The sequence below is a fragment of the Siniperca chuatsi genome, linkage group LG10, assembly GCF_020085105.1.
Source record: "Siniperca chuatsi isolate FFG_IHB_CAS linkage group LG10, ASM2008510v1, whole genome shotgun sequence".
Taxonomy (NCBI): Eukaryota; Metazoa; Chordata; class Actinopteri; order Centrarchiformes; family Sinipercidae; genus Siniperca; species Siniperca chuatsi.
The window spans coordinates 23,213,949-23,239,846 of NC_058051.1; the positions used below are offsets into that span (position 1 = coordinate 23,213,949).

General features: G+C 38.6%; 2 protein-coding genes across 11 annotated transcripts in view; one reads left to right on the forward strand and one right to left on the reverse strand.

Annotated features, from left to right (window-relative positions):
• Window positions 1-144: 144 nt before the first annotated feature.
• LOC122883177 (SAM pointed domain-containing Ets transcription factor-like) lies at window positions 145-9,811 on the forward strand. 7 transcript variants are annotated; one of them, XM_044211514.1, is made up of 8 exons: window positions 148-1,080; window positions 1,361-1,389; window positions 1,484-1,794; window positions 5,119-5,554; window positions 6,626-6,823; window positions 6,990-7,034; window positions 7,175-7,312; window positions 7,663-9,811. In XM_044211514.1, exons 4-8 carry the CDS (start codon window positions 5,137-5,139, stop codon window positions 7,839-7,841), a joined length of 978 nt encoding a protein of 325 aa, XP_044067449.1. In that variant the 5' UTR covers window positions 148-1,080; window positions 1,361-1,389; window positions 1,484-1,794; window positions 5,119-5,136; the 3' UTR covers window positions 7,842-9,811. The 7 variants fall into 7 exon arrangements, with proteins under 7 accessions (XP_044067451.1, XP_044067449.1, XP_044067447.1 ...); XM_044211512.1 differs by having other exon boundaries at window positions 148-1,389; XM_044211513.1 differs by having other exon boundaries at window positions 1,361-1,794.
• Window positions 8,706-25,898, reverse strand: part of LOC122883175 (protein kinase C and casein kinase substrate in neurons protein 1-like) — a 36,113-nt gene continuing 18,920 nt past the window's right edge. For 3 of the 4 annotated variants that reach the window (XM_044211505.1, XM_044211506.1, XM_044211507.1), the window contains 9 exons: window positions 22,714-22,843; window positions 19,632-19,806; window positions 19,275-19,510; window positions 17,757-17,912; window positions 16,867-17,042; window positions 14,516-14,636; window positions 14,305-14,411; window positions 13,413-13,609; window positions 8,706-11,457 (listed from right to left, as the gene is read on the reverse strand). In XM_044211505.1, coding sequence (XP_044067440.1) covers window positions 11,348-11,457; window positions 13,413-13,609; window positions 14,305-14,411; window positions 14,516-14,636; window positions 16,867-17,042; window positions 17,757-17,912; window positions 19,275-19,510; window positions 19,632-19,806; window positions 22,714-22,773 — 1,338 coding nt within the window. In that variant the 5' untranslated portion in view covers window positions 22,774-22,843 and the 3' untranslated portion in view covers window positions 8,706-11,347. The remainder of the gene's footprint in view (window positions 11,458-13,412; window positions 13,610-14,304; window positions 14,412-14,515; window positions 14,637-16,866; window positions 17,043-17,756; window positions 17,913-19,274; window positions 19,511-19,631; window positions 19,807-22,713; window positions 22,844-25,898) is intronic. The other variant, XM_044211508.1, reaches the window with a different exon arrangement.

Genomic DNA, 25,898 nt, shown 5'->3' on the forward strand with positions numbered 1-25,898 from the left:
ACGTGAGACAGATCATGGCCAGCAGGTGTACAGCAGAGTGAAGTCTTTCTCTCTTTTGCACTTCAAGGAGGTGTCAGATTACATGTTAGCCTGGAGGTTTACTGGTCTAATAAGGTGCCCCACAATAGGGCCTGTTGTGTCTGTCAACGGCTCTGTCCAGCAGCAGTCTGCAGAACCAAACTGCCTGAGGGAGCAACAATCACTTGACATTTGCTCAGGTTGAATGTTGGATGTTTTACAGCAAGGCACAAGAGAAATATGCAGTAAACGCAAGATTAACTGCTGAATGACTCTCTGTAAAGGTCCAACTGACTAAAAAGCTCCAGTAAGTAGATGAAGTTCTTGTTTTTCAAGCAGTAGCACCTTACGGCAGAACTCTGACTCATTTTTAACTTCATCAACGCAAGCTAAACGGACAGGCTGTGAGCACCTTCAACCGCTAAAGCTGTAATTCTACAATTTTTAAGAAGGTTTTAAAGATGATTTATGTGGGTGGATACGCAGGCAGCAGCTCTTTAGAATATTTCGACACAACCGCACAAACATTACTGTTTAGTTTAAGCAAACATTTACACACTTGCTTTCTCTTTCCCTCTCTCTTACTCTGGTACTTGCTCTGTGTATGAGTTATTCAACTTTTCCAGTAATAGTTTTCAACCTTTCAAAACAACTCTAACCATTATCTTCCTGTGGATGATTTATTGGTGTTTCATGGATGTTACGACAAATGCTCTAGAGCCCATGTATCCTTACATAACCAGCCTTTCTGGCGTCATGTGAGTTCAAGCTGAAATCAGATATTAATTATCCATACACAAGATCCTCTCTCTTTAAACAGGATATCCACCTGTCTTTCGGTTAACATGATGACAAAAGTTAGCCTCTATATGTCATTTCCCATCTAATCATCTCAGTCCCACAGATGTAGTCCCCAATAGGCCCAGTGGGGACTGATTAATAAAGATGTTTGGGACCATTTCTTCACCATGGAAATTCACTTTAATTTTCATCAAGCATGACTTCAAAGGAAAGCAGCTTCCATATGCAAACAGTGTGCTAATCCAGTGGAGCACCTTGACAGTGAGTATTAGTCAAGTGTAACACGTGTCATGATAAAGTGTGATTGAACGTTTTCTGCTGTGAGTTTCCTACTCCTGGACCCGAGCTGTAGATTTATTCCAAAATACACATGAATTATTCCTCAACCTCTCACAAAGAATGGTGAACTTTGGCACAGTTACCTTAGTGGATCAGATTAGATTAGATACAATTAGATTTCACTTATGCTATGGCTTCAGTAGGTTTGCGGTTTGAAGTTTGAAGAATATCATCCTTAAAACTGCCATTCTTGCCCTCACAGCTTCTCCCCAGGCTGTTAAGACTCACCAGGTTTGTTTACTTAAGGAACTCTCCACTGACTATTGCCCCAAGTCATTATTATTTAGGCACTTCCTCCCTCATTGGGACACACCCTTTCTTTCAGAATTGATATATCACGAAGGCACTGTGTCCCAAATAAGTCAGACTCTTGCTGCTTGGACCAAACAAGGTGTTGCAAACAGTGGTTGGAGTGGACCGAAGTGATCCAGCTCTGAGTGCTGGGTAGGAGACAAAGACTACATACAGCACATCCTCACCTGAGGGCAATCGAGTTACGGTCTCCACAGGACCTTGATATTTGTCCACACTTAAACTAAGACAGAGGAACAGCTCAGGAGGAGAGGCAGACAGAGCTGAGAAGACACCTCAGCATTGGAAACTCTACTGAATCCACTTTTGTCAAACACTGACAAGGTAAGACTACAGTTCACAATAAGGCTCTACCTGCTACCTGCTACTAACACTGCTGCCACTTCTATTACCAGTAGTGGAAGAAGTATTCAGGTATTTTACCTAAGTAAAAGTAGTAATACTTTGGGGCACTGTAATGTGCTCTTTCGTAAATCCTTCAGGGGATCAAAATGTGGATCTTTACCCACAGAACTTAAAATGGATCACGACTTGGATCATATTGAACTCAAGTTGAAACAGTTTTTAAAGTGGGAACAGTCATGAATGATGCTGGTGCTTGTCATTGAGTTTTATGGTAATTTTATTGTATCATTGATGGTAAATAGTTTGTGTCTTGTGCTGTTCTGTATGTATTATAGTGTTGAGTTTTGGCCCATCTAGGGTCATTGAAAATGAGCTTGAGCTATAAATGCTATGGTATGTGGCACTGGCTCGTGCTACATACTTGTCCCTATACAACTAAACATTAATTGAAATAAAAACCATAACAGGCCTTTTTCACAGCAGACATTTTGACACGTCACAATAGTAAAAGCACAGGTGTAAATATTAAAATGATGGCTGGATTCCATTTAGCTACTTTCAGGGTCCTGGTATTGTGCATGCTGGCTCACTGTCACACCGTCATGGCTTACTGGGACACTTGATTATATTATATCATATTATATTATATTATTGATACTGATACAATAAAGTGTAAACTGCACTTTGATGTTGTTGATGGTCAAGGTGGAGCGAGCTTTTGCTATTTTATTCTGTTGGGTATTAATCAAGAATATTGTGTCATATTCCATGAGATGACTACATGTTTGTTTTTACAATTTATTATTTTTATCTTTATTTGTTTAATTAATTATTTGCAAAATCTTACAGTAATATGCAAAGTAATTAGTAACTACTACTTCTACTATTACTATTACTACCCCTAACCTATTAGTGCTACTAATGTTATGACTGCAATGTATTAATATATTTCTGCACCCATTATTTCCTCTACAGTTATTATGACTATACTAGCTGACTATACTGCCACCAATGCTACTACTACTATTACCTCCAATATCAGTTGTTCTACTAGAGCTCCAACTGATAATGATTATAATAATGAATTTGCTTTCTTTATAATGATGTCTAGACCACTGAAAGCATCAGATATTTTTAAAGTGATGTGTTTCAGATTGGGACTGTCAATAATCAACTTTGATTATTGACAATAAAATAGACTTTTATTTTATAACTGTTTGTCTGTTTTTTCCCCCAGTTATTTTCTGATAATGTGCATATTTATAATTGGATACATGGCACCAATGACGTTTTGTTAGACCCCAGTAAAAAAAATAATGGTTGAGCTGATTTATGGCATCCATGTTTTGCATAAAGATAAACGCTAAATTGTGTGTATAGCTAAGAAATAGTGATATTAGTTGTTCTCTCTCACTCTCTTTTTTATTGCCACCCTGCAACCTGTAACAAACACACACACACACACACACACACACATGAATGCACACAGACTCATACAGACTTACAGCCACATGTACACAAACATAGACATTTTGTTAAACAGAGCACAGCTCATTAAGGCGTGTTATCAAACACCTTTTGTCCAAAGAACAGTGGAATGCAGACAGCGATGAATGACCCAAGCTTTTCATATCGACTGAATGCCTCGCGTATCAGTTTGGCTGCTATCTAACGAGGTGTAAAACACAGCACCAAATATAAGTCTACAAATAATAGAAACTTGTTTTCATGAGCATGCTGCTTTCATTTGTGCGGCAAAGAACACACACACAGAAAAGACACTTGTCGCAGAGAGAAAGGATAATCTAGAAGAGCAAGTTTTTACCTCAGCTAAACAATTAAACACCTGGAGGTGAGGAAATAATGGTAGAGACCATGTGTTCAGAGATCTAGGCCATGTACCTTGTTCACATAGTCACAGAAATGGTTTCGTTTAGAATTGTTCCTCTATTTTGATATTAAAGTAAATTTGGAAAATAAATAGTTGGAAATGGGCAATAAATAGCTCTATTAATGTAATTTCTCCTCCTCTTTTCTCTTGCAAACATACTTAAATTATTTGATCAGTTATCGGTTATTTATAGCTCTGTTTTGTTACAGCAGTCCAGGTTTTGAGACCTGCCTTGTTTCTTATCACACCACTTTGCATCATGTGCCATGGTTTTGAAAATGTTTTTGACTGAGGACCGGTCTCCTGATCAATCTATTTGTCTTTACCATTTGCATAGTCATTCATACTCCACGTTTACCAAAATGTAGCCTGTGAATAATATTCAGCATAATGTGTTCAGTGTGAATAGAGTCTGAGTATTTTACTCTTTATATCTGATTTAGTGAAGACTGTGGATACTTTCACTCACTTTTATCATGTATTTTTGCCTCAGATATTCTATTCTGCCCAGAGTAGCGGTGGATGAAAAGAGGCAAAACAGATTAAAAAGCATTATGTATTAAACAGATGCATAAGTATTTTACATCAATCACTTTAAATTGAAACAGGTGTATAATTTTGTCAAATGAAATACTTGCGTACAGCACCACTCCCATGGTGAGCTCTTACTCATACATGAATACGCTCCAGCTACTTATCCATTATCCACATATTATATGTGTCCCACCCTTTATGCTGTATTCTATCAAGCCTTCTTTTGCAATTAACTTCTGATACATCTTGATGACCTGATGGACTTGATATTTTTTTAAAGGCACTGGGTGTAACATTGTGATAGTAGCCAAACAACTCCTTTACCATGATCACATGCATTTTGTATTTTCAGTAAAACTGCCAAACACATAACATTTTTACTTATAGAGGGAGTTTCAAAGAAGCCACTGATCTTCCTTTCTTTATCTGTATTTACGATCTAAAAGGTAGCGTAGAATGCTTTCTGATACTGTTGATGGTCAGAATTTCATACATGCTGAAGCCGTTTGACCTGGATATTTCCAAACATATAGATTCATAAGAATCTGAAATCAATTCTAATTTTGAGTTACATTAAAACACACAGAAAGACAAACAATGGCCTCAATGAATTTCACCGTCACAAACGCTCCAGTTGGCAGTTAGCTGGAATGACAGATTCCTTATTTCAAAGTAAGTCCCATCAAAGTAAATACCATAGAACAAATGTCAAGTTTACTTTAAGATTGCTACTGTTTAAATATTGGGCATTTGGGTATGGTTTCAGCAAAGCATCAATGCAACTCTGTCTCACAAGGCAATGTCACTGTTGACAATGTCACATAGGGTGAAAATCTGTTATCACAACATATTATGAAAACAGTGCTTTCTTCTTCCAGTGTAAAACAAACCTGAGCATGGGGAGTCCAGGCTGTGAACACATGGGCTGCACGGCACACCTGCCTCTCTACATCAGCCACTCCCAAACTGACACCAGGATGGCCTGGCTGGACGAGGCAGAGGACATCAAACCGCCTCGCAGCATGTTGGGGCTGCCTGAGCTCAGCTGGCCGGGGGTCTACCTCCCCTGCTATGACAGATTAACTATAGATGAGAACCCCTTGGTGCTGAGGATGACAGAGGCCGAAGCTCCTGCCGCTCCTCCCTACAGGACTCTGGAGCTGAGTCCAGCCAAGATCAGCCAAGCCCAGGATCCCCCCTCTGAGATGGAGGGTCAGGTGGAGGAGCGGTGTCTGGAGCAGGTCCAGACCATGGTGGTGGGAGAAGTGCTGAAGGATGTTGACACGGCTTGCAAATTGCTCAACATTGCACCAGGTAGGACAGCATGCAACTGGTTAATGTCATGTTATCATCACAGAGAGACATTTAAGTAGAGGAACCTGCTGTAGAAAGTGTTGGCAGAAGATGTAGTCTAATAAAATAAACTTTCAAAAGCCATCATTTGTTTGTTTGCTCTCACATCAACATCCATAGTGACACAGCTGATACCAGGTGAGCATCTGAGACCTTGCCCACCTTGTGCAAATGTTTGTTGACAGAAGATCATCTTCACTTTATGAATTGAGTCTTTATCTAGAGCCTTAAAATCATAAACTGTGTGTGTGATTATTTGCTTTTGTGACACCACGTTGTTATCTAACCCACATTTATGGTGCCTCATAATGCATGTTGTATCATAGTCACACTTTAAAAGAGTAAGCAAGCGATTTAGTGTTACATTATCCATTAAGATGCAGGACTTGCAAGAGAGAGATTTTTAAAAAATGGTCACAATAAAAGCAGCAGAGGGGGAGATATCCTGACTTTTTGTCCCTAATATAGGTCAAACTCAAGAAACGCTGGAGCCTACATTTCCCATAGTGCAACTGATAGCATAATACAGTGTGTTTGTGTCCTGGTTTAGTTAATAGACCTTCACAGGTTTGCACTTTCTTAATGCTGGGCGATTCACATGTGACTAATTTAAAAAAGAATGGTCAAAATTGAAGCAACAGAGGTGGAGATATTCTGATTTTTAGTCCCTATTACGGGTCAAACTCCAAAAACAAGTAAATTGTGAAATATTGGTGGATTGCCACATATGCACCCGTAATATGATAATCTGGGAAGTGGTAAACTGAGTTAAAGAGATAGTGGGTGGTAGAGAATATGTATTATCAACAATCATCATCAACAATATAAAATTCAGTGTAAAATAACAGCCTCATCAAAACACATGTCTGTTAGTGACCTACTGAACTGGAAATCGGTGAAACAAAAAAATCTGTTTAATCTTGTCATCATTTAAGGTCTGGTTGTTGACATATTTCATCAGAAAATCGAAGCAGAACATGTGGGGAGCTGTGCAAAGGAAAATGCCTTGTCTCTCTGTGTTTTCCTCTTTAGACCCCTTGGATTGGAGCTCAGTGCACCTTCAGAAGTGGCTACTCTGGACCGAGCACCTGTACAGGCTGCCACAGGTCAGCACGATGTTTCAGGAGCTGACCGGGAGGGATCTGTGTTCCATGACAGAAGCAGACTTCAGACAACGCTCCTCGCAGTTCGGAGACATGCTGTATGCTCATCTGGATATCTGGAGATCTGGTAATAACAACAGGGACACTGGGAAATTAACCTACATCAATTTAGCAAATTAGGAAAGGCTGATTGTGAAGCAAATGCAGTGTGACCAAGAGCAAATTTAAGACTTGGCTTTAAGTATTCTGTGTGGTGTAAACTCCAACATGATTGTTTTTTTTTATGTCTTTAGCTGCATCAATGAAGGAGCGCTGCCCACCAGAAGACAGCAAATCTGGTAATTTCTTGGTTATAACTAGATTTCTAGACAATTAAAACAATTCTGAGTATAGCTGCAATGGTTTCACTGAGTAAAATACTAAGGTAAAACAAGGTGAAGTGAAAAAACGTGGGACATCTGATTTCTGAAAATCTCAGCAGCTGATGATGATTCCTGGTCAGATGAGATGTGTAACTTCCCCAGCCAGCCCATCCACCTGTGGCAGTTCCTCCGAGAGCTGCTCCTCAAGCCTCATTACTACAGCCGCTGCATCCGCTGGCTTAACCAAGAGAAAGGTGAGGTGATAAGAGAGTCATCCAAAGTTGTGAGCAGAGAAACTGGATGATAGTTTGGGTGCACGTAACTGATTACAGTGACTCTTATTTACTGTATGTTTTTTATGTAATAGGCCTTTTTTTCCTGTGAAGACATTTCACAATGGGAAAAGCACAGGTGTAACTAATAAAATCAAAAATGGCTGAATTCCATTTAGATTTTGTTTCAGGGTCCTGGTATTGTGCATGCTGGCTCATTGCCACACCATCATGGCTTACTGGGACACTTGAATAGAACAGAGCCATTGTTAATGTTGTTCTTGTTCACCTCAGAATCCAAACTGAGTACATCTTCTTTCTCCTGTCTAAAGGAATTTTCAAAATAGAAGACTCCGCTCACGTGGCCAGGCTATGGGGCATCAGGAAGAACCGCCCGGCTATGAACTATGACAAACTGAGTCGCTCTATACGTCAGTACTACAAGAAAGGTATAATTCGAAAGCCTGATGTATCACGCAGACTGGTCTACCAGTTTGTCAACCCTGTATGATGAAGAGGATTGGCTGATCTGAAGAGAATGAGCTGAGGAGGAACCAAAGATATGCTGGACATACAGTAGAAGTAACATGAACTCTGAAGCTCGTTCACTCATTGTATTTGATGTTTGATTTAAATTGTAAAGACTGCCTAGTGAACTATGCACTCCTGCCTATCATAATATCAATCTACTTTATTATTCTTAACACTCGATTTTATTTTATTTGTATTTTATTTGTTGTCTTTAGCACTCTTGCTTGAAATACATTTTTTTGGTGTGATGTTTGGTTTCTCAAAAGGAAACATATTTCGTCTTCTAACAATGGAAACATTTAAAAGAAATAAGAAATTTGAAACATTTGCTTTTTTGCCGAGAGTTAGATATAGTTATAAAATAGATACCACTCTCATATCTGTACGATAAATATGCAGCTGAAGCCAGCAGTCGGTTAGCTTAGCTTAGCATAAAGACTGGAAACAGCTACCTTGGCTCTGTATATATTTACCATACAAACATGTGAGTGGTGTCAGTGTTCTCATCTAACTCTCGGCAAGAAAGCAAATATGCATTATTTCTTCAAATTTTAAACTATTCCTAAAAATTTTCTTTTTTAACAATGACACTTCTTGTCATTCCCATTCAAGTGTCGAGAATATTTAGAAGTTGCAGAGCAATGCCAAAGTAAGTTAATATTTATTTTAAACCTGTCTTGATGGATAATCCTTTTTACATTTCTGTCTTTGGGTTTATGTACAGGATCGACAATGAAGCAATAAATTACGAATGTTGTCTCCTTTAGAAGTAGAAACAAGGAATAGTATAATAAATCACTCAAAATCACATGTGCAGTCCAAACAAAAAACACACGGACACTCATTATTTTTTTCAACAAACTTGTTTCCCTTTCAAACCAATATCGCAATATTGACACCATCACAACAAATTTGAGTCTGGTTTTTCATCACTATCATCATTATTATCTGTGATCATAATCATCTTTATGCATATTTAAATGAACTTCTTGTTACATCAAGATGAACAGGCACTACACCAGTTAGGAGATAAAAGTACATCACTAACTATGAACATACATCTTCTAGACCGCTAATATAGGGTTTAAACAACATGAGCTGCTGTCCCCTGTGTGCATAAGGAAGAGATCATCAACATAAAAAAAGCATTTACATGTACACCTTTTTACTGCCTCAACATGGTTAGGTCTCATTTTCAACTCAACACAGTTGTACAGTTACAATAGAATATAATCTTTAAATTACATCATCATATACAAATCTGACAGCGTGGGATAACATCACGCTTGTATGATACACTGACAATTCCATTGCAATGAAATTCATACGATATGGTACCTATTTAATATGTTTTCCATTGCTGTTATTTTAATGAAACACATTTACATGTATAACACTACATTTTGTCTTAATAGTCAATCACTTGCATTTTTTTTTAAACATTTTTTTCTGTTACATTTACACAACTCATACACACTGGATGATGAAGATGTTTTCCCCCAAAATATTAACCTGGTAATGTGGATTATGTGTTTGAACTTGCATGTATTGTGTATATCGTGTATTAAATGGATGTGTGTTTGTATGTGTGTGTGTGTGTGTGTGAGTGTGTGTGCATACGCGCATCAAGAATGTGGGACAGATGATAGGAGTCCTTTTTGCTATGCTGGACAGCTTTACTCTAAGACACAACTTGTGAGCTGGTGATGTGTTTCTCCTCATGTGTGAGACCCAAACCTGTCAAATCCTGTTCCAGACACAGAGCTAAACACATCTGACTGCTGTTGGTCCAGTGAAATTTTAAAACTTCAGGACGACTAAGTTATAAAAAAGCATCTCTCCCATCTAATCAGAGATTTAGGTGCAACTCGTAGCGAGATAACTCACTAATCAACATCTGATAAATGCAATTCCTGCTATAAATTTAATTTCTATGGAGCAAGTTAAAAATTTTAAAATAACCATGTAATACACTGTCTAAGAGTCATCTTACAAGCAGTGCAGTACTGGTGACAAATGTATTCCCTGTGTCATTGCGCAGTGTTTTGCAGACAAATGAAGTTTGGGTGGACTAGACTGGGAGGCAGCTACAAGTTGATCTTCACTGAAGCTGTTTTATATGTGATATGTGAAGTTATTGCATGGAGAGAAAAGAGATAGTTGATGGTATTGGGTCATTCTTTGGCTCAGCAGGGAAATGGGCCACATAACTAGTGCTTTTTGCTAGGTAGGGCTTTAAATGACAATGGAGAACCATGTTTAGACAACATGCCCTCTTTCAAGCCCAAACACTAGTACATTCATGTCCTGTTGGAGAGGCTTCAATCTTCAAACAACCATCTGTAGCACAGTAATGCATTGACATGCCTCCATTGGCCCCTCGCTCTGGAAGAAAAGTGCCCGGCATAGGCATTGTTCAAACCCCCTGTTTTACTGCATTGGCAACCTCAAGAAGATGACTTGTTCCGACTTTGCTCTGAGGGAATGTATCACTCATGTTTCTTGTTAGCAGTAGTGGATTAAAATGAGACCTGAATTACTGAACCAAGAATGAAAGCGTCTGCAGAAACTGTATATCCTGCATTGCATGGAGATGACACTGTCAAAGGATTTGTGATGCTAAGAAAAAAAAAACTATGTAAAAACAAAACAAACAAACATAAAATAAGTTCATCAACAAGCTTCCTTTCATGAAAACAGAAGCGTGTGCATGTCCAGAAGAATGTGATGCTCAAACGTGAACTCTGCATTTGTAGTGGTAGAAGTGTTGCATCACGTTGTAGCCTAAACCAGGCTGCAGGATTCAGGGAATGCAAGTTGTTGCATAGCGCATGCTGCTATGCAAGTTCAGAAACAGTTAAAAACACATAGCACTGCACACACTGGAAAAGAGGTTAGACCAAATCACAAAGAAAAACAAAAAAAACAAAGAAAAAAAAATAGAGGATACTGTCTGTTGTGGTAACTTTAACACTACACAGCATTCGGTGTAAGAATGACAACTGACCACACACAGCATTAAAAATGCTACACAAAAATGGCATCACACTGTATATACACAATGCAGGTTAGAGAAGCTCTTCTTTGTCGAATGGGTTTAACTGAAGATATTATCTTCCCATTTTCACAAGAGAACACACTGCAGTATACTGCAAGTTTAAATAAGCTGCATTATATATTAAATACAGCTACACAGAGAAGCAATGTGTTCCTGCACTGTTTTGATGTTATAGTTGATTGTGTATATACTGGAATAACTGCTGCTCCTGTTTTAAAATGTGTAAGTCCACCCACCCCAAATGCTGGATAAAATATATTATACTGATATATTGTCTTTTAGGTTACTAAGTTTTTATTTAGGCAAGACTGCTTGGCGCATCTGTTGGGCAAGGGATGTGTTGCTCTTAAGTCTCTGGCTATGTGCGGTGCAATTGGATGGGACAGTTCAAGCTGCCTCCAATGGCGGGTCCTTGTCCAGTAACGTGACTAGATTGGCTCTACATAATTGGCCGGGTACAGTCCCTCTCGGCCGCTGTCCAAACGACCTCTACACCAGCCTTGCTCATCTTCATCCTCAGTCTTGGTCAGTTCATCACCTGTGAAGGAGACACCACTCCTTAATCAACACGCCGTTCTGTGTCAAATAGTGAATGTAAATCCAAATCTTAAGTGAAGATATCTATAAATACAGCTCCACATTTCTGCAGAGTAATGCTCTCTAGATCTTTTTTTTAATACTTATTGATGTAATATCTGTTTTTGTACTGTATTGTAGCCAGTATTTTAGAAATACTGAGGTCATATTTTGGCAGATTTTGTTACCTTTGGACAGAGCCAGGCTAGCTGTTTGCCCCCTGTTTCCAGTATTTGTCCTTATATAAGCTAACTGGGTGCTGGCTGTAGCTTCATATTTAGCGTACGAACATGAGAGTGGTATTAATTTTCTTATCTAGCTCTCTGCAAGAAAGTGAGTAAGTGTATTTCCCAAAACTATTCCTTTAACTGTTCAATTACTGTATATTCTAAATGGTCTAAATGCTGTTTCAAAGTATTCTCCGCACTGCCAGGAATAAAACTGTGGTAGGAAAATAAAGAATTTCTGTTTTTGTTGGCTTAAAAGTAGTCAAATTTAAAGATCTTAAAGAGTAACTTAACACCAGGCTGAAAAGCAGCATTTTGCTGTCCTCTTTGGTTGAATGTTTCCAGCCTGTTGCATCTGTAACCACACCCAACAGTGATGTCTTGAAGTACACCTGTACATCACTACAGCAAAGTGAGACATCAAACTACTGGGTCAGCATAAAACAAGATTTTCAGGGGGTGCTAAGTTACTCAGAATATGATGTAATCAGCCTATAAAATATCCACTTAGTGTTAGTTTTTAATTGTAGAATGTAAATTCCCTCAGGCTGCTAAACCCCCAAATTCCCAGTAAAAATACAGAGGACATGACCTCAGTGTCTTCAATGGAAGCTGCTCTTTGTTTGTATAGCCATGCAGATTTCAAGATTTCTTTTAATTACATTTTTTTCCATATCTAATGAATTTCAATTAACTGAGTGTGAATAGGCGATGCCAACCCAGTTTTACCCAACAATCAAGGTCAAGTTAATTAAAGGTACCCTGTGGAGCTTTTGACCACTATGGAACAATGAGTGGGCCCATTTTGTTTGTTCACATGAACGCACAAGCACATGTATGATGCAATACAATTCCTGCCAATGGCATCACGCTGTTCCACTGATCTACAGGCAGTTGTAAAACGCAAAGAAATGCAGCAATGTGCCAAAAAAAATGCAAGGAAGAAGAAGACTGATTGCAAGTAAACATGGTTGCAAATATTGCAGGTTTCAAAATAAAAAAAAAAAAAAAATCAGCTTTGCAAATGTTTTCTGAGGAAAGAAATGCATTCAACACGTTTGTTTGACCTCAGGGATACACACAATGCACTTTGGTGAGTAACTTTGTTTGTTTACAAGAAAACTCTGCAGGGCACCTGCAGTTTTTTCTAAAATAACAAATAAACTCTAATAGAATTTGCATGCAGGTACAAGAAGTCTTTAAAGAACTCCTTCAGCCATTGCCAGATATGCCTAAGGTCATTTAAAAACACCTTATCTCAAACTGTGTAGTTAAAAATAGGATCTGGATGTGCAGTAGGGGAATCAAGATGAAGATGCACAGCTGTGGCTTCTACAGTAGTTATTTTTTGTGTATAAAGCTTGTCTTTAAATTGTTAGTCATGTCACTGCATGGGGCTCTAAAGCACTTTTTCACACCATTTCCCAAAGAGGTTGTGTTAATTGGTGGCAAGTGCCTGTAATTTGTTTTCCACGTGGCTATTATTGACTAATCACTGCTATCTTCCATAGAGGAAGGGAGCTTTAGAATAGAAATCAGGACAGAGTTGGTGATTTTTGACCACCTGTGTGATGCGACAGCTTGTCCCAAGCCCTTTATATACATTAATAAGTTCATAAATTAATGAGTAAACATGAACATAGCTGCATGATGGTAGACAAAATCATGTCATTTGGTCACTGATAATTACCTGCTTTGAATGTGAGCTCATCCTGTTCCTGGCCTTCATAATCATAGAGAGCGCGGACACGGACCCCTTTTCCAGTGCTGGAATCATCTTCGAATGAATTCCCATTCCCACCATTTTCGTTGCCAGAGTACGTAGTGGGCTGCTCATCATCGGACCACTCAGTCGAGTAAGCTTGGTTTTTTTCATAGCTGCTCACACTGGAGGATCGAAAACATGGGTGATATTTGATGTTGAGTGACCCCCAAAACAACATTGTAAAAGCATTTTTAAAGGAAAAGTCTTTCTAACTGTCAAAAAACAACAAAAACAATAACATGAAAAGGTCAAAACCAACGATGAATTGATCCTACTATGTATTGTCTGTGTATCTTATTCCTCTGTGTCATAGATCTAAACTGTTGTCCTAAAACTATTAAAAACACATCAATAAGCATCACTATCACACAGGGAAAACATGGCACTGTAGTTTATTTTGAATTGATCCCACATACACCGTCCTGCTGTTGTAAATACTTACTAGCATCCAAAATCCGCAGCTGAAAATAGTTCCCAACAAATACACTTTTTACTTCTGTTTGAGTAACATTAGCTAAAAACTACGGTGCTCACGTGTTTTAGGGAGTTATTTACCCTTTAAAAAGAGCCACAGACAGGGCAGGGAACAGACTAACACATTGCTGGTTTTGGTCTTTTCATGAGATTTGTTGATAAAAACACAAATATCAGTATCACCAGTCTTATCCTTTAAGAATTTAAATGTGACTAAAAGAAATATTACTCACTTCATATAATTTAAGAAAGGACCTTTGTCAGAAAATATAATTTCATGATTAAATAGAGTGTGCTTCAGTGTGATTGATGTGATCGTAAACAATAGATTCCTTGAACTAACCTGCTACGATCACCAGGTGGAGCCACATGGTCAGTGCTTGGAGTGGGTGGGGCTCCGTCTGGTTTCTTCTTCTTTGGAGGAGCACTGGCCTGGTCTGGGTTGTATTCCTGGAGATGAGGGCGAAAAGAAACACATGAAAGCAGAATAAAGACAAGTAGTAAATGAAGAGGAGAGGTTTATTATGTTCTTGTATGAAGTTTTAATGTTGTACCTCAAATGCAGGCCAGTTCATATGCATCCCAGGGCCGTGGTTGTTGCTGAACCACTTCAGGTCCTCTTGTGTGTTTGCACCCAGGATTGTGCGCTCCAGTTCTCTGTATATTGTGGCATAGCTGAGGAGAGGAAAATGGAACAAATAGTGACGATCGAAGTGCCAGAAGAGACCTGTGGGTGCTGCCAATTTGCCAACAGAGCCCACAATGTAGTCCAAATTCTGGGTTGAGAGAGATCCCACATCGGGTCATGACAAGACTGAAGTGTTTCCCTGAGTTTTCTGCTGAAGCTGAAGCCCTCGACAGCTGAAGTATTTGGCCTGAATAATCCTAATAATCCTTTACAAGGATGTTATTGTTTATGTTGCCAAAGTTTTTCCAAATCTCTGCAATCTGTAATAGATTAAAAAGGGCACGTGCACCTTGCAGTTTTATTACCTGAAATACAGGATAAACCAATCTCTCTAGGTTTCATATATTAATGCAGTAAGGAAATTTTCTACATGCAGTCTCTGGTAAAATTAGGCATAATCCAAGTGTTTTTATGCTATGTTGGATTGAAGAGGTGAGCTACAGCACATTGAAAACTGAAAATTTACCGATTTAATTTTCATGACTAGATTTTGGAAAGATAAGCGTATGTTCTTCGTAAACAGCGATGATATACTGTAATGTCTAGCAGCGGCGCAAATGCCTCTCTGCAGCTTCATTCAGTGATCCTGGAGGGATATTAAAGCCTATTTAACTTGTGCATATTTAAATTCAAGCCAATACAACCAGTCAGGAACACACTGAGCTGCCTTTTTTAAGAGGAAATGTGATAGGTGTTTGGCAAATTGGAAAAACAGATTCATATAAGTATATTTAAGAAGAGAAACTAAAGCTTGACTGTACTTGCACTGTGGTCGTTATGATCAAACTGAATCCAGAAAATACACACATACTGTAATAACACTTTATTTTGGCTTTCATGATAATGTCTTTTGCTCATGAAACTAAACAAGCCAGTTCTGAATGCTAATGTGTGCTTGTATTTACAGCTGGCACTTATGGGTTGGGTCATTATAGTTGTAGAAAATATTATAATATAAATTCACAGAAAATGTCTAATATGCTGACTTTGTCTTCTTTTAAGTGGAATCTAATTACAGCATTCCCTTTATCTGCTTTTGTGTGAATAAATATATGCGTTTTATGATAAAATATTATTTGATGGTTGAGAAGGAAAGATCACTGGATTCAGTGATAAATAAAACGAAAACTATATAAAATTATAATGCTTAGTCTTCTTCTACAGTATGTAGCACACTATGAACACCCACAAAAGCAGTTTCTTTTAAACTTGAGCTATCACATGTTTTCTTCCCCAAAAACCAGCAGTTCAGGTAAACACAGGTGAAGTCATGGATAGTAAAGGAGAAGTATGAAATGGTTGAAATGATGAAACCAGTCAGGATGAACTACAATGCAATTCCCTAAACAGAAAGGGCAAAATCCATGGCAGCCAAAGGCAGGTTTGATTAAAGAACCAGAAAATCACTTTGCCATGGGTCCGGGCTTGTTACATGCAGGTTAAAAACAGCCCAGAATATGACAAGCATTCACTCTGAACAAAATTCAGTTTGGCAGAAACGTCATTGACTGAATAATTAATTAATTAGTGCTGTGAGTCTGAACGCTAATGAGAAATGCATGCCTGGTTGAGAAGTGTGTTGAGATTAATCAATTTGAAGAGAACTGTACTGAATGTGACACAACAAATCAAACTAATCTTTTTAGATTATGTTTTTGGGCTTTTGGCTTTATTTGATAGGCACAGCTGAAGAGAGACAGACAGAAAGAGAGAGAGAGAGAGAGAGAGAGAGAGAGAGAGAGAGAGAGAGAGAGAGAACATGCATGTTCATGGGGCGCGTGCTCTACCAGGTGAGCTACCAGGACACCCCAAATCAAACAAATCTATTATAAATGTGTTCACAATGTGATTATTTCTGATTAAAAGTAAAGTATGCAATATGCAATCATGCTCAACAAATTCTTTACCCATGTACATGCTATGAATTTTATATTAAGAATGATGTAATTTATTTGCTGAAATTATATCTGAATGAAGGGGAATGAACTGCAGGGGTAAGACACACAGAGATGGTGGTAAAACAGAAGAATATACAGTAGAGCTAAATGGGATCAATACATATAAAAAATCACATGAGGAAAAACAGAGTTTCTAAAGTCTGTTTTACCTCTCATACAGTATTTTACTAAATCATATGTCACAGAAAACACAGTCAGTGATCCTAAAGCAGCAGCTCTATGAAACCTAAATAAAACTGGCTCTTTCAGCCTGGCTGACCTTGGGTTCTCGGTGAGGTTAAGATGGCGTTTGATGTCCAGCAAGGCCTCCTTAAGGAAGGTCAGCCTCTTGACTTCATGCTGCTGGCACTGGTCAAACACCTGCTCCATGCTCTCCATGTACTGCGGGGTGCACTTGTTCAGCTCCTCCAGAGACTTCTCATACTTTTCTTTAGCCTGAGACAGAAAACAGAAAACACAGTGATGACTGAAGCCTCTGTGGAAAATAAACCGGCTGGAATGAACCAGCATGGTTTAATTATTATTTCTATTTTAATAGTTGGCTTATTCTTATTTGTAACTTGATATTCTCTAAGTAAATTGATCCCAAATTTATAAGCCCAAACAAAACTTAAATGGCCCTTTAAGCTTGCACTACAACTCATCTTTAAAGAGCTTTACGGTATGTCGGGGCACTGTGACAATGTTGTAATCTGTTTCTATAACCAAAAGTATCACATTAAAAATACAAAACCCCACTTTTGCCTTCACACTACATACATCTATCACAATATAACATCTTAAACTGCTCATTTGATATAATAATGTGTCAAAAGCCTGATCAATTAGCCTGATCATTAGCCATTTAAAACCCTGCCAGAAGAGCAGGGTGATACTTTGTGACTGTTTGCACAGAAACATGTCTTACATCTACAGACTAATGTAAGAAAAAAATAACATAAAACACCCTTTTGTACAAAACTTTTTGTGGAATATGTGTGGATACATACAGGTATGTTATATATGTATGTGATTGTGTGTACTTGTGTGTGTTGATCTGCTGTTTATCAGACATGCCTGAACAGAGAACAGAGAACAGCTTCTTGTTCTTGACATATTTGTTTTTCACTCGCCTCAAACTAAACAGACTTTTATCTCTTTTTATCTCACCTTCTGCACATCCTGTTTGCATTTGTCCACTTTCTCGTGGAGTTTCTTCTGCTGGTCTGGTGTGACAGAAGCCTCAGTCTTGCCGTTGGCCTCTCGGGCTGCAGCCAGCTTCTCCTCCTTGCAGGCCATGTGGTACGCTTTCTTAGCTGTCTCCATCTGTATGTCCAAACGCAGGCATTGTCAGTATCTCAAATACATGATCCGATTTGACCAAAGGAACACAAGGGAGTCAGATTTACTCATCTCAAAAGGAATGACCTTGTCCAGACAGGATAGTCTATTTTAGTGTGATCTGTATATATAACTACATAAATATCATTATGTCCTTATATCCAGGACCAGAGCCATATTTTGCTATTTAGGGAAAAAGATCAAAGTGAGTACAAACAAGATACTGTTAAAGTGGTGAATGACACACTTTTTCCATTAAAAAAAATGTATCAATGCACAAGGAAGAAATTCATTTTTTCCATGTAGTGTCAAGAAAACCCAGTAACACCTAATGTGTCTGATAGGGTCTAGGTCTTTGTATGTCATACATCGCCAGCCCTTCAAAAGAGCCAAATCAAGGGAAAATTCAACCTTGAATACAGTGTTATACCAATGGTTTTAGGCAGTGAAGTCAGTATCTACAAAGTGTCTCCCTAAGCTGGACATCAAGACTTGGTCCAGTGACAATTAATTAGTGACTAACTCTATTGCCTCATAGAGATTTTGTTTTAAATATCACATGCAAATGAAATGTATTTAAATGTAGGTCTCAGAGCAGGAAATGTGCCAGTAAAAACACCATGGGTGCAGCCATAGACAGTGTCATGCAGAAGCTCCAGAATTGGCCAAGAAGAAATCATTAGTACAGCCTACCTCTGCTCTGAGATTTGTTCAGATTCAGAAACTGAAACCTAAACCTGCAATAAGTGATTTTTTTGTCCACTTGGGGGCAGAGGAAACATGTTGTGAACACCACACTGACATATGATCACCTTTTAAGTTCATATGGCGAACTTGTTATCTAACAGTTGCTTATTTACACATCCAGCAGTAAGGGAGCAACATTAGCATTAATTTGGAGTTTCTGACAACCTGGCAAATGTAAGTCCAATATTCATTCTCTTTTAGCTCTGTTTTTGGTCTGAGTGAACCAAAACAGTCAAGTTAGTTACAGAGAAACTCACGTCCAACGTCCAATATTATAGAAATAACGTGAATTCTATCATAATGAATAAATAATAGGTTTAAAACTACTTCAAAGGCCAGCAGGACCTGGTGTTACTTTGTGTATTGCATTTGTATTATGATTTTAAGTTTAAAGTTTAAAATAGTGGAGAGTGATAGATGAGTGAGGAGAGATTACAATACTGATGTGACACAAAGCAACACATCACAAACACAAAATGTGAGCCAGAAAGAACCAGGAAGTAGCTCATGTGTGTCTTACATTCATGAAGTGAATACAACATGTTCTTTTAAACCTGGATAAAGATGATGAGTCATATAAATTTGTTTACACCCCCTCACCTCTTTGAGCTTTTTGGCCCACGGCTTCTGAGCCTTCTTGAAGCCTTCGTCCGCCTCCTTGGCCTCTTTGAAGCCTCCAATAATTTGCTTGTGATAGGCTTCCTTCTGCCAGTTCTTCACTTTCTCTACATCATCGTTCACCAGGTTGTTCTTCACCTCTTGGTGCAGCTCACTCACCTTCTCTGCCTCGCTCATCACACCCAACCAGGCTCTCTCCACTGAGCCGTACTGTGGGCCTGGGGGTCGGACAAAAGGATTAATTCCAGACATCAAACATCAAACTGTGTAAACGGAGCTTTGGCAAATTGAAAGACAGAGTAAAGTACATTCATTTGTAGAGCTATTTATTTTACTGACCCCATCCCAAATGCTGACCTTTCTCAATGAGCTGCCTCCATCTCTTGGACCATGCAGTTAGCTGATCACCGTAGGATTTTTCTATCTTGGCACGTTCCTGCAGGCAGCCCATGAGGTCATTGCAGAGCCGATGGCCATCATCAAATCTCTTGACAGCACGTTTGTAGTTCCCTACCTGAGAAAAGAGAGACAAATAGGCTGAAGGTACAGAAAACAAATCTGTCTTTACATGTATCACAGAAGAAAAAAACTACAAAATGCATGTCTACGTGAAAAAATACAAAAAACTGATGAAGCGTATATTTATATATCAGTTTTACATTTTCATAATTAACAGAATAAACAAATTTACATTTCGCTCTACACTTACGAATGTTTCCTCGCATTCCTCATTGATTCCCAAAATCTTACTCTGTGTCTGTCTTTGTCAAATTACACAGATCATTTAAAACTAGCAAGGACATATTAGATCAAGTTTCCACAAAATCTGTTGCTGTTCACAATTCCAAAGCAGTAAGAGGGACATTTACAAATGGCAGCCCTTACTGCATGTAGGCAACACATAGACATTAACTTCACTTGCATTTGTTGGGCGCTGGCTGAGTTACATGTGGGTGGGCATCTTGCCCCCTTTTATCCTATAATGCATGCTATCCAGCACTGTTTTGGATATCTACATGTATAAATTTATTGGCTGGCCAGTTTTGACATATATTTAAGCATATCTTTAGGTATATTCTGAAATACACAGCATGTTCAAGTAATTTCAATATATGATCAATTACACTATTCACGCACAATTTAAATCCAACAAGAAACAGCTTCAGCCAGTATTCAGGGTTATTTTCTAAATTAAATTATTAATTTTCATGCCTTTTCATCTCGCCACCTTAAGCAAGACCACCTTAAAAGCAGTGTCAGGCCATGTGGCTCCACCTCTTCAGTGCCTGCAGGGGGCGTGAGCTCATGGTGCATGATGAATAGAGGGTTGTGATGGGGGGTTGCTTGTGCCTGTGCATGTGTAGTTATGCAATGACATGGGCTTGTGTTTGTGTGTGTATGTGAATGTGTGTGTATCTGTGTGTGTGTGTGTGTGTGTGTGTGTGCACAAACTATGACTGCTTTAATCCTCTTGAGTGGTGTAATGCAGACAGATTCTCAGGGATAGACGACGAGGTAGAAACAGAAATACATAGAAACCACAGCCTGCGTGTGTATACGCTGAAAATACATGCAGTCATATACATCATCACACAGACACAACTCGTGGAGAGCCTGTCTAATGTGTTCGCTGGCTGCAGAGCTGCACTGTGATTGGTCCTGACATGAGCATGCATGTGTGGTTACTGTTTGAGATGAGAGAGCTGCAGGGAGGCAGTGAGACAGGTGTGTGACGGTATGAGTTTTGGCCTGTGGGACAGATTGCCAAGTCACACCAACAACAACACGCAGGTGGACCGGTTCTACATATGAAAACACACTTTTGCGAGAGTTAACACTGTTAATTTAGCACTGTGGGGATTATTTCGTGGTTTTATTAAGTTTGATTGTGCTTCTCAGCCCAGTTGTTTCTGATGGCAAAACCTGAGAATTAAAGCATTTATAAACCATGAGCTAACCCGAGCTGTGTTGCTAGTATACAGATGCTATAGGCAGGTGCATGTGGTGAAAGGCCGCCTCAGAGTAGCTGATGACTGAGGCTCATTGTCTGTGTCTCTGTGGCTGCAGAGTCATCATACAAAGAACACTTTGTACTGAGGGAATTCATTAACGCTAATTTGGTTAAAAAAAGTGCACACACACACACACACACTGCATCTCGGCACAAGTGAGGATGGATAGAACTTGTATGATATTTCTGTATATTTGTTGTGATGTGTCCTGTGATGATACAGTTTACAGTTATGATTTCCAATACATATACTGACAATAAAGAAAGGCAACACTCTTTTAAATAAGAAACGATAGCGTTGAAGAAGCGTCTGCAGCAGATTCACATTTGGCACTCACATCTTTAACAAACTAAGACAGTATCTATTGTGGAAAAACTGGCAACAAAGAAAGAGCTATCTGAACACATGTTCATTTTATTCATCCATTCAGTTTGTGTCCAAATAGTTTAAGTAAATGATGGAAGTCCATTTGCACCAAGAAAATAAGTCTTGCGTTATTCTCACTTTCTTTTGTGAACATGTATAAGTACTTTTTAAAAGTAATTAAATTAGTTTTTCCATAGCCTTTTGTCTGCCAGGGAAAAAGATACACAAAAAGAAATATTTGACTGTTGATGTACTATGAGTATATTTATTTTTTCTTTCCAAACTTCCTGGCAGGCATGGGCTTCATTAACCAAAACACAGGAAAAATGTTAAGGCAGGCTATGAAAACTAATTAAATTACTTCAAAAAAGTACATGTGCATGTTTACAAATTAAGATTTTCTTTCCTTTTTTTATGATAAACACATCTTCCTTTTTTTTACAAGCACTGCAACTTTCCATTCAGACAAAATATTTTAAGCTGCACTTCTGCTAAATGAGTTGGAGGAATTCCTAATCAGGTCACCAGTCAGAAACTCTTAAGTTAAAGCAATAGCTCCACATTTGGGGAAATACGCTTATTGCCGATAGTAGGATGAGAAGATTGATACCTCTCTCATATTTGTCTGTTAAATATGAAGCTACAGCCAGCACCTGGTTAATGTAGCTTAGCATAAAGTGTAAAAACAAGGCAGATTTGAAAGTGGCATAAATCTTCTCATCTAACTTTTGGCAAGAACTCTAGTAAGCATATTTCCCAAAATGTAAAAATGCATACTCGCATACTTGCATTAAAACATAAAGTCATGCTTAATTATATTTTTCTGCATTTTTTAATGCCTCAAATGTGAATAACAACATCAGGAGAAGTGACCCTCTGCCTTGAACCTCGCTACAACTTCTGAGACTAATTCTCCTGTAAAAACCTGGTGACACTAATCTCATTTTCTTCAGAAAACAGATCAATACAAGACAAAGAGAGGGTAAGGGCTTGGGGTTGCAGGTTGAAAACCCATCAGAACAGACATGGTGGTGTGTCTGTACCTCCCAGAAGCTGTCCATGGTGTCGTCAGCACCCGCACTTTCATCGTAGGAGCCAGACATTTTTCTGGATGTGGCAAAGCACTCTAATGACTAAACCTGTCCTCTGCAGCAGAGCTGGGTTCCTCATGCACTGAAAGAGACAATAAGAACAACAACATTATGAGACAGTAACATTACATTACACAAATACAGAAACAAAGCAGTACAGTGGAGTGCATGAGCAAACGTTAGAAGCAGAACATGGCCAAGCTAACCTCCGTGTAACACTGAGGAAAAGCAATGTAGCCATTTTCCCTGGCAACTAGAGGGAACCTTTCAGTGTGAGGGTTTCTATTTGAGACGTTTATAATAATGAGTTAAAAATAGTCTCCTTCGCCATGCATACAGCGCCGTGCCCTGAGGAATGAGAAGGGGCATCTTATATTGGCGTGTCCTAGAAAAGACACCAGAGAAAGAGAGTGGAGCATCGCTGCCATCACACAGCTCTGACCCGGAATCCTTCCACAGTGCAAATACATTCATTCTTTTGACACATTACATCTGAGAGATAGTTGAACAACACACAAAGTACACTGTGTATAACAGCTCAGAATGCACTTTGGGAGTAAAACATTATAATAATAAAACGTTATAATAATAATGGTGGCAATTACCACCACTATTATTATTATTGTTATCATATTACCATTATTACTATATATTTGCTTTCCCTTTTTTCTGTCCAGTCTATTTGTGTCATATCTGTGAAATTTTTATTTAATGTTTTGTCGTTTCGCACCAATAACAAAAAAGAAAAACATAGACTTGAAAATCAATTTCGGGGGAAGGGGGGGATTGTTTAATTGCAACTGTAAAATAGACTGGAAACAAATACACTGAAACATGATCAACACACTTATTTTTACACCTATAGATGTCATTACTTTGTAAACCCTCCAGAATACAGTTCCTGCTGGATCTCTTCCATTTCAGGTGATTTATATTTACAGTATTTGTTTGACGTCTGGTCGATATCTTACCTGCATGGTTAAAACAGAAGAAACTGCAAGATGCTTTTATTGGTATTGAACTCTGTTTGAAGCCTAATCCATTTTGCTCACATGACTAATGGCTTTCCCTTGACAGAGAGCTCGTCATTGCACTGCAGTAACTAATATGACAATGCAATATACTGTATGTGCCTAATGATAATGAGGTTCTGTTGATAATGTCCTGCTCTGACATGGTTTCTTGGTATTAACAATTAAATGCAGTAGATTGTGGTTATCTAATTGTGCACATGGCCCAACAGTGCAAAACTTTATAAAAGCTGTTAATTAAAATGATAGAGTTTTGTAAAATGTTATTATGAGCACGGTGTAATAACTGATTGATTCTTAGTATGCGCAGTCCAATTTAAATGTTCATTTCGTAGCCATTTCAGATTATAAACTGAGTCTGCACTCAATCACAAGGAATATTTTGTTCAAACATTACCAGTGCCCTCCGTGCTTCATCCTTCAACTTCCTTCTGTAGTCAAGTGCAAACTAATTCCTGCAACATCCTTCATCCCTGGAATGAATCATGAAAAATGACTGCGTTTCGGCTCAATTTGAACTGGCCGGACCTCACTTTCCTTATACACAATAGAACAACATAATTGTCTTGTGAGAAAAATAAGAGTCCTGAAACTACAAGGTCAGTTTATAAAGGGAAAGTATTTTTAGTAGCAGCCCCTGCAACACACTCTGTGTTTTCACAGGGGTCTACTCATCAAAATGTTATCAGGGGAACATTTGTACCCAGTGTGATTGGTTCTGGTTTCAGCTGCAGAAGAGGCAATCTATTCCTGCTCAGTCAGTGTTTCTACAGAACATTGACTGATTTAGAAAAGCTGTATTTGATCAAAGGCCTTGGTTACTGTCACCAGTCATCCCACCAGTCTGTGGGGCTCTCAACAGTCGAGGCTTTCAGACACTGGCTATTTCAAGAGTGCACAACACAAAATACCAAAAAACTATTTCACGATTTAGCAGTGTTACCGTCAGTGTCTGAATCAGAGACAACAAAATATTTTTCTGGTAATTCATATTTTTTTCCTGAAAAGAGGGCTCCACGGCTAAGAGAATAAAAGAGTAAAAGCAATATTGTCTGTGCTCTCTACTCTTCTATCATACCTAGAGGGTTTTATACAAGTGGAAACTGTGCACCCTTTCTATTCATAGGGAAAAAAACATTTTACTGAACATAGAGGAATACTGAAGGTATTGCTAATCCAAAAGTTGACTGATAGTGTCCTAATCCACACCTATAGATCTCTTTTATTATCTATAAGTGTCTAATCTATAAGTACAGTGTACAAAGTCAAAGTATACATGAATGCACTTTTACATGTTTACACAAAAAAGCTCTCTATGATCCCTTCTGTATCCTTCTATCATTTTATTGACTATCATCATAGCTTCATCTTTTCAATCTTGTTAGATATAGTTTTCCAAAAGTATTCCAAAGCCTATCCTGAATTTGCTTGATTTAAGACAAACAGTTGGAGCCATCTTGTACTCCATGCAGCACTTTCCATAGAATGTGTGATTCCACCTCAGTTGGGACACACCCTCAGTAACCCCCTACTTGAAAAATGGGGACACAACCCCTTTCTGCCAATCCACACAACACTGAGGAGGCACTGTTAGCCACTCTCACTACCTGCCCAACAAACTCAAGAACCCATACTTGGCATCCATAAAGACAATTCATGACAATAAAGAGACATTCAATTCCCACACTGACCTTTGCTAAGGAAAGGGACTCAACAACCCACAATACCCAACTCTCCCTCCAGAGGACATACAGTATCTATTGAAATAAGGCGTTTTGTGAATGAAAAGTTTGACATTTTGGTAATTACGTTTATTTGCTTTCTTCCTGAGAATTAGATCAGGAGACTGACACCGCTCTGATGTCTGTATGGTAAATATGAAGCTGCAGCCAGTTAGCTTAACTTAGCACAAAGACTGGAAACATGGGGACACAACTAGCCTAGCTCTGTTTAAAGGTAACATCCAGCACCTCTAAAGCTCACTGATTTAAAACATTATATCTTGTTTGTTTTATCTGTACAAAAACAACAAGTTGGGGAAAAGTTTGCCTTCAGAGCTTTCTGGCAGAAAGGCTTTCTGCCATTCTTTTTTCCTAAACCTAACCA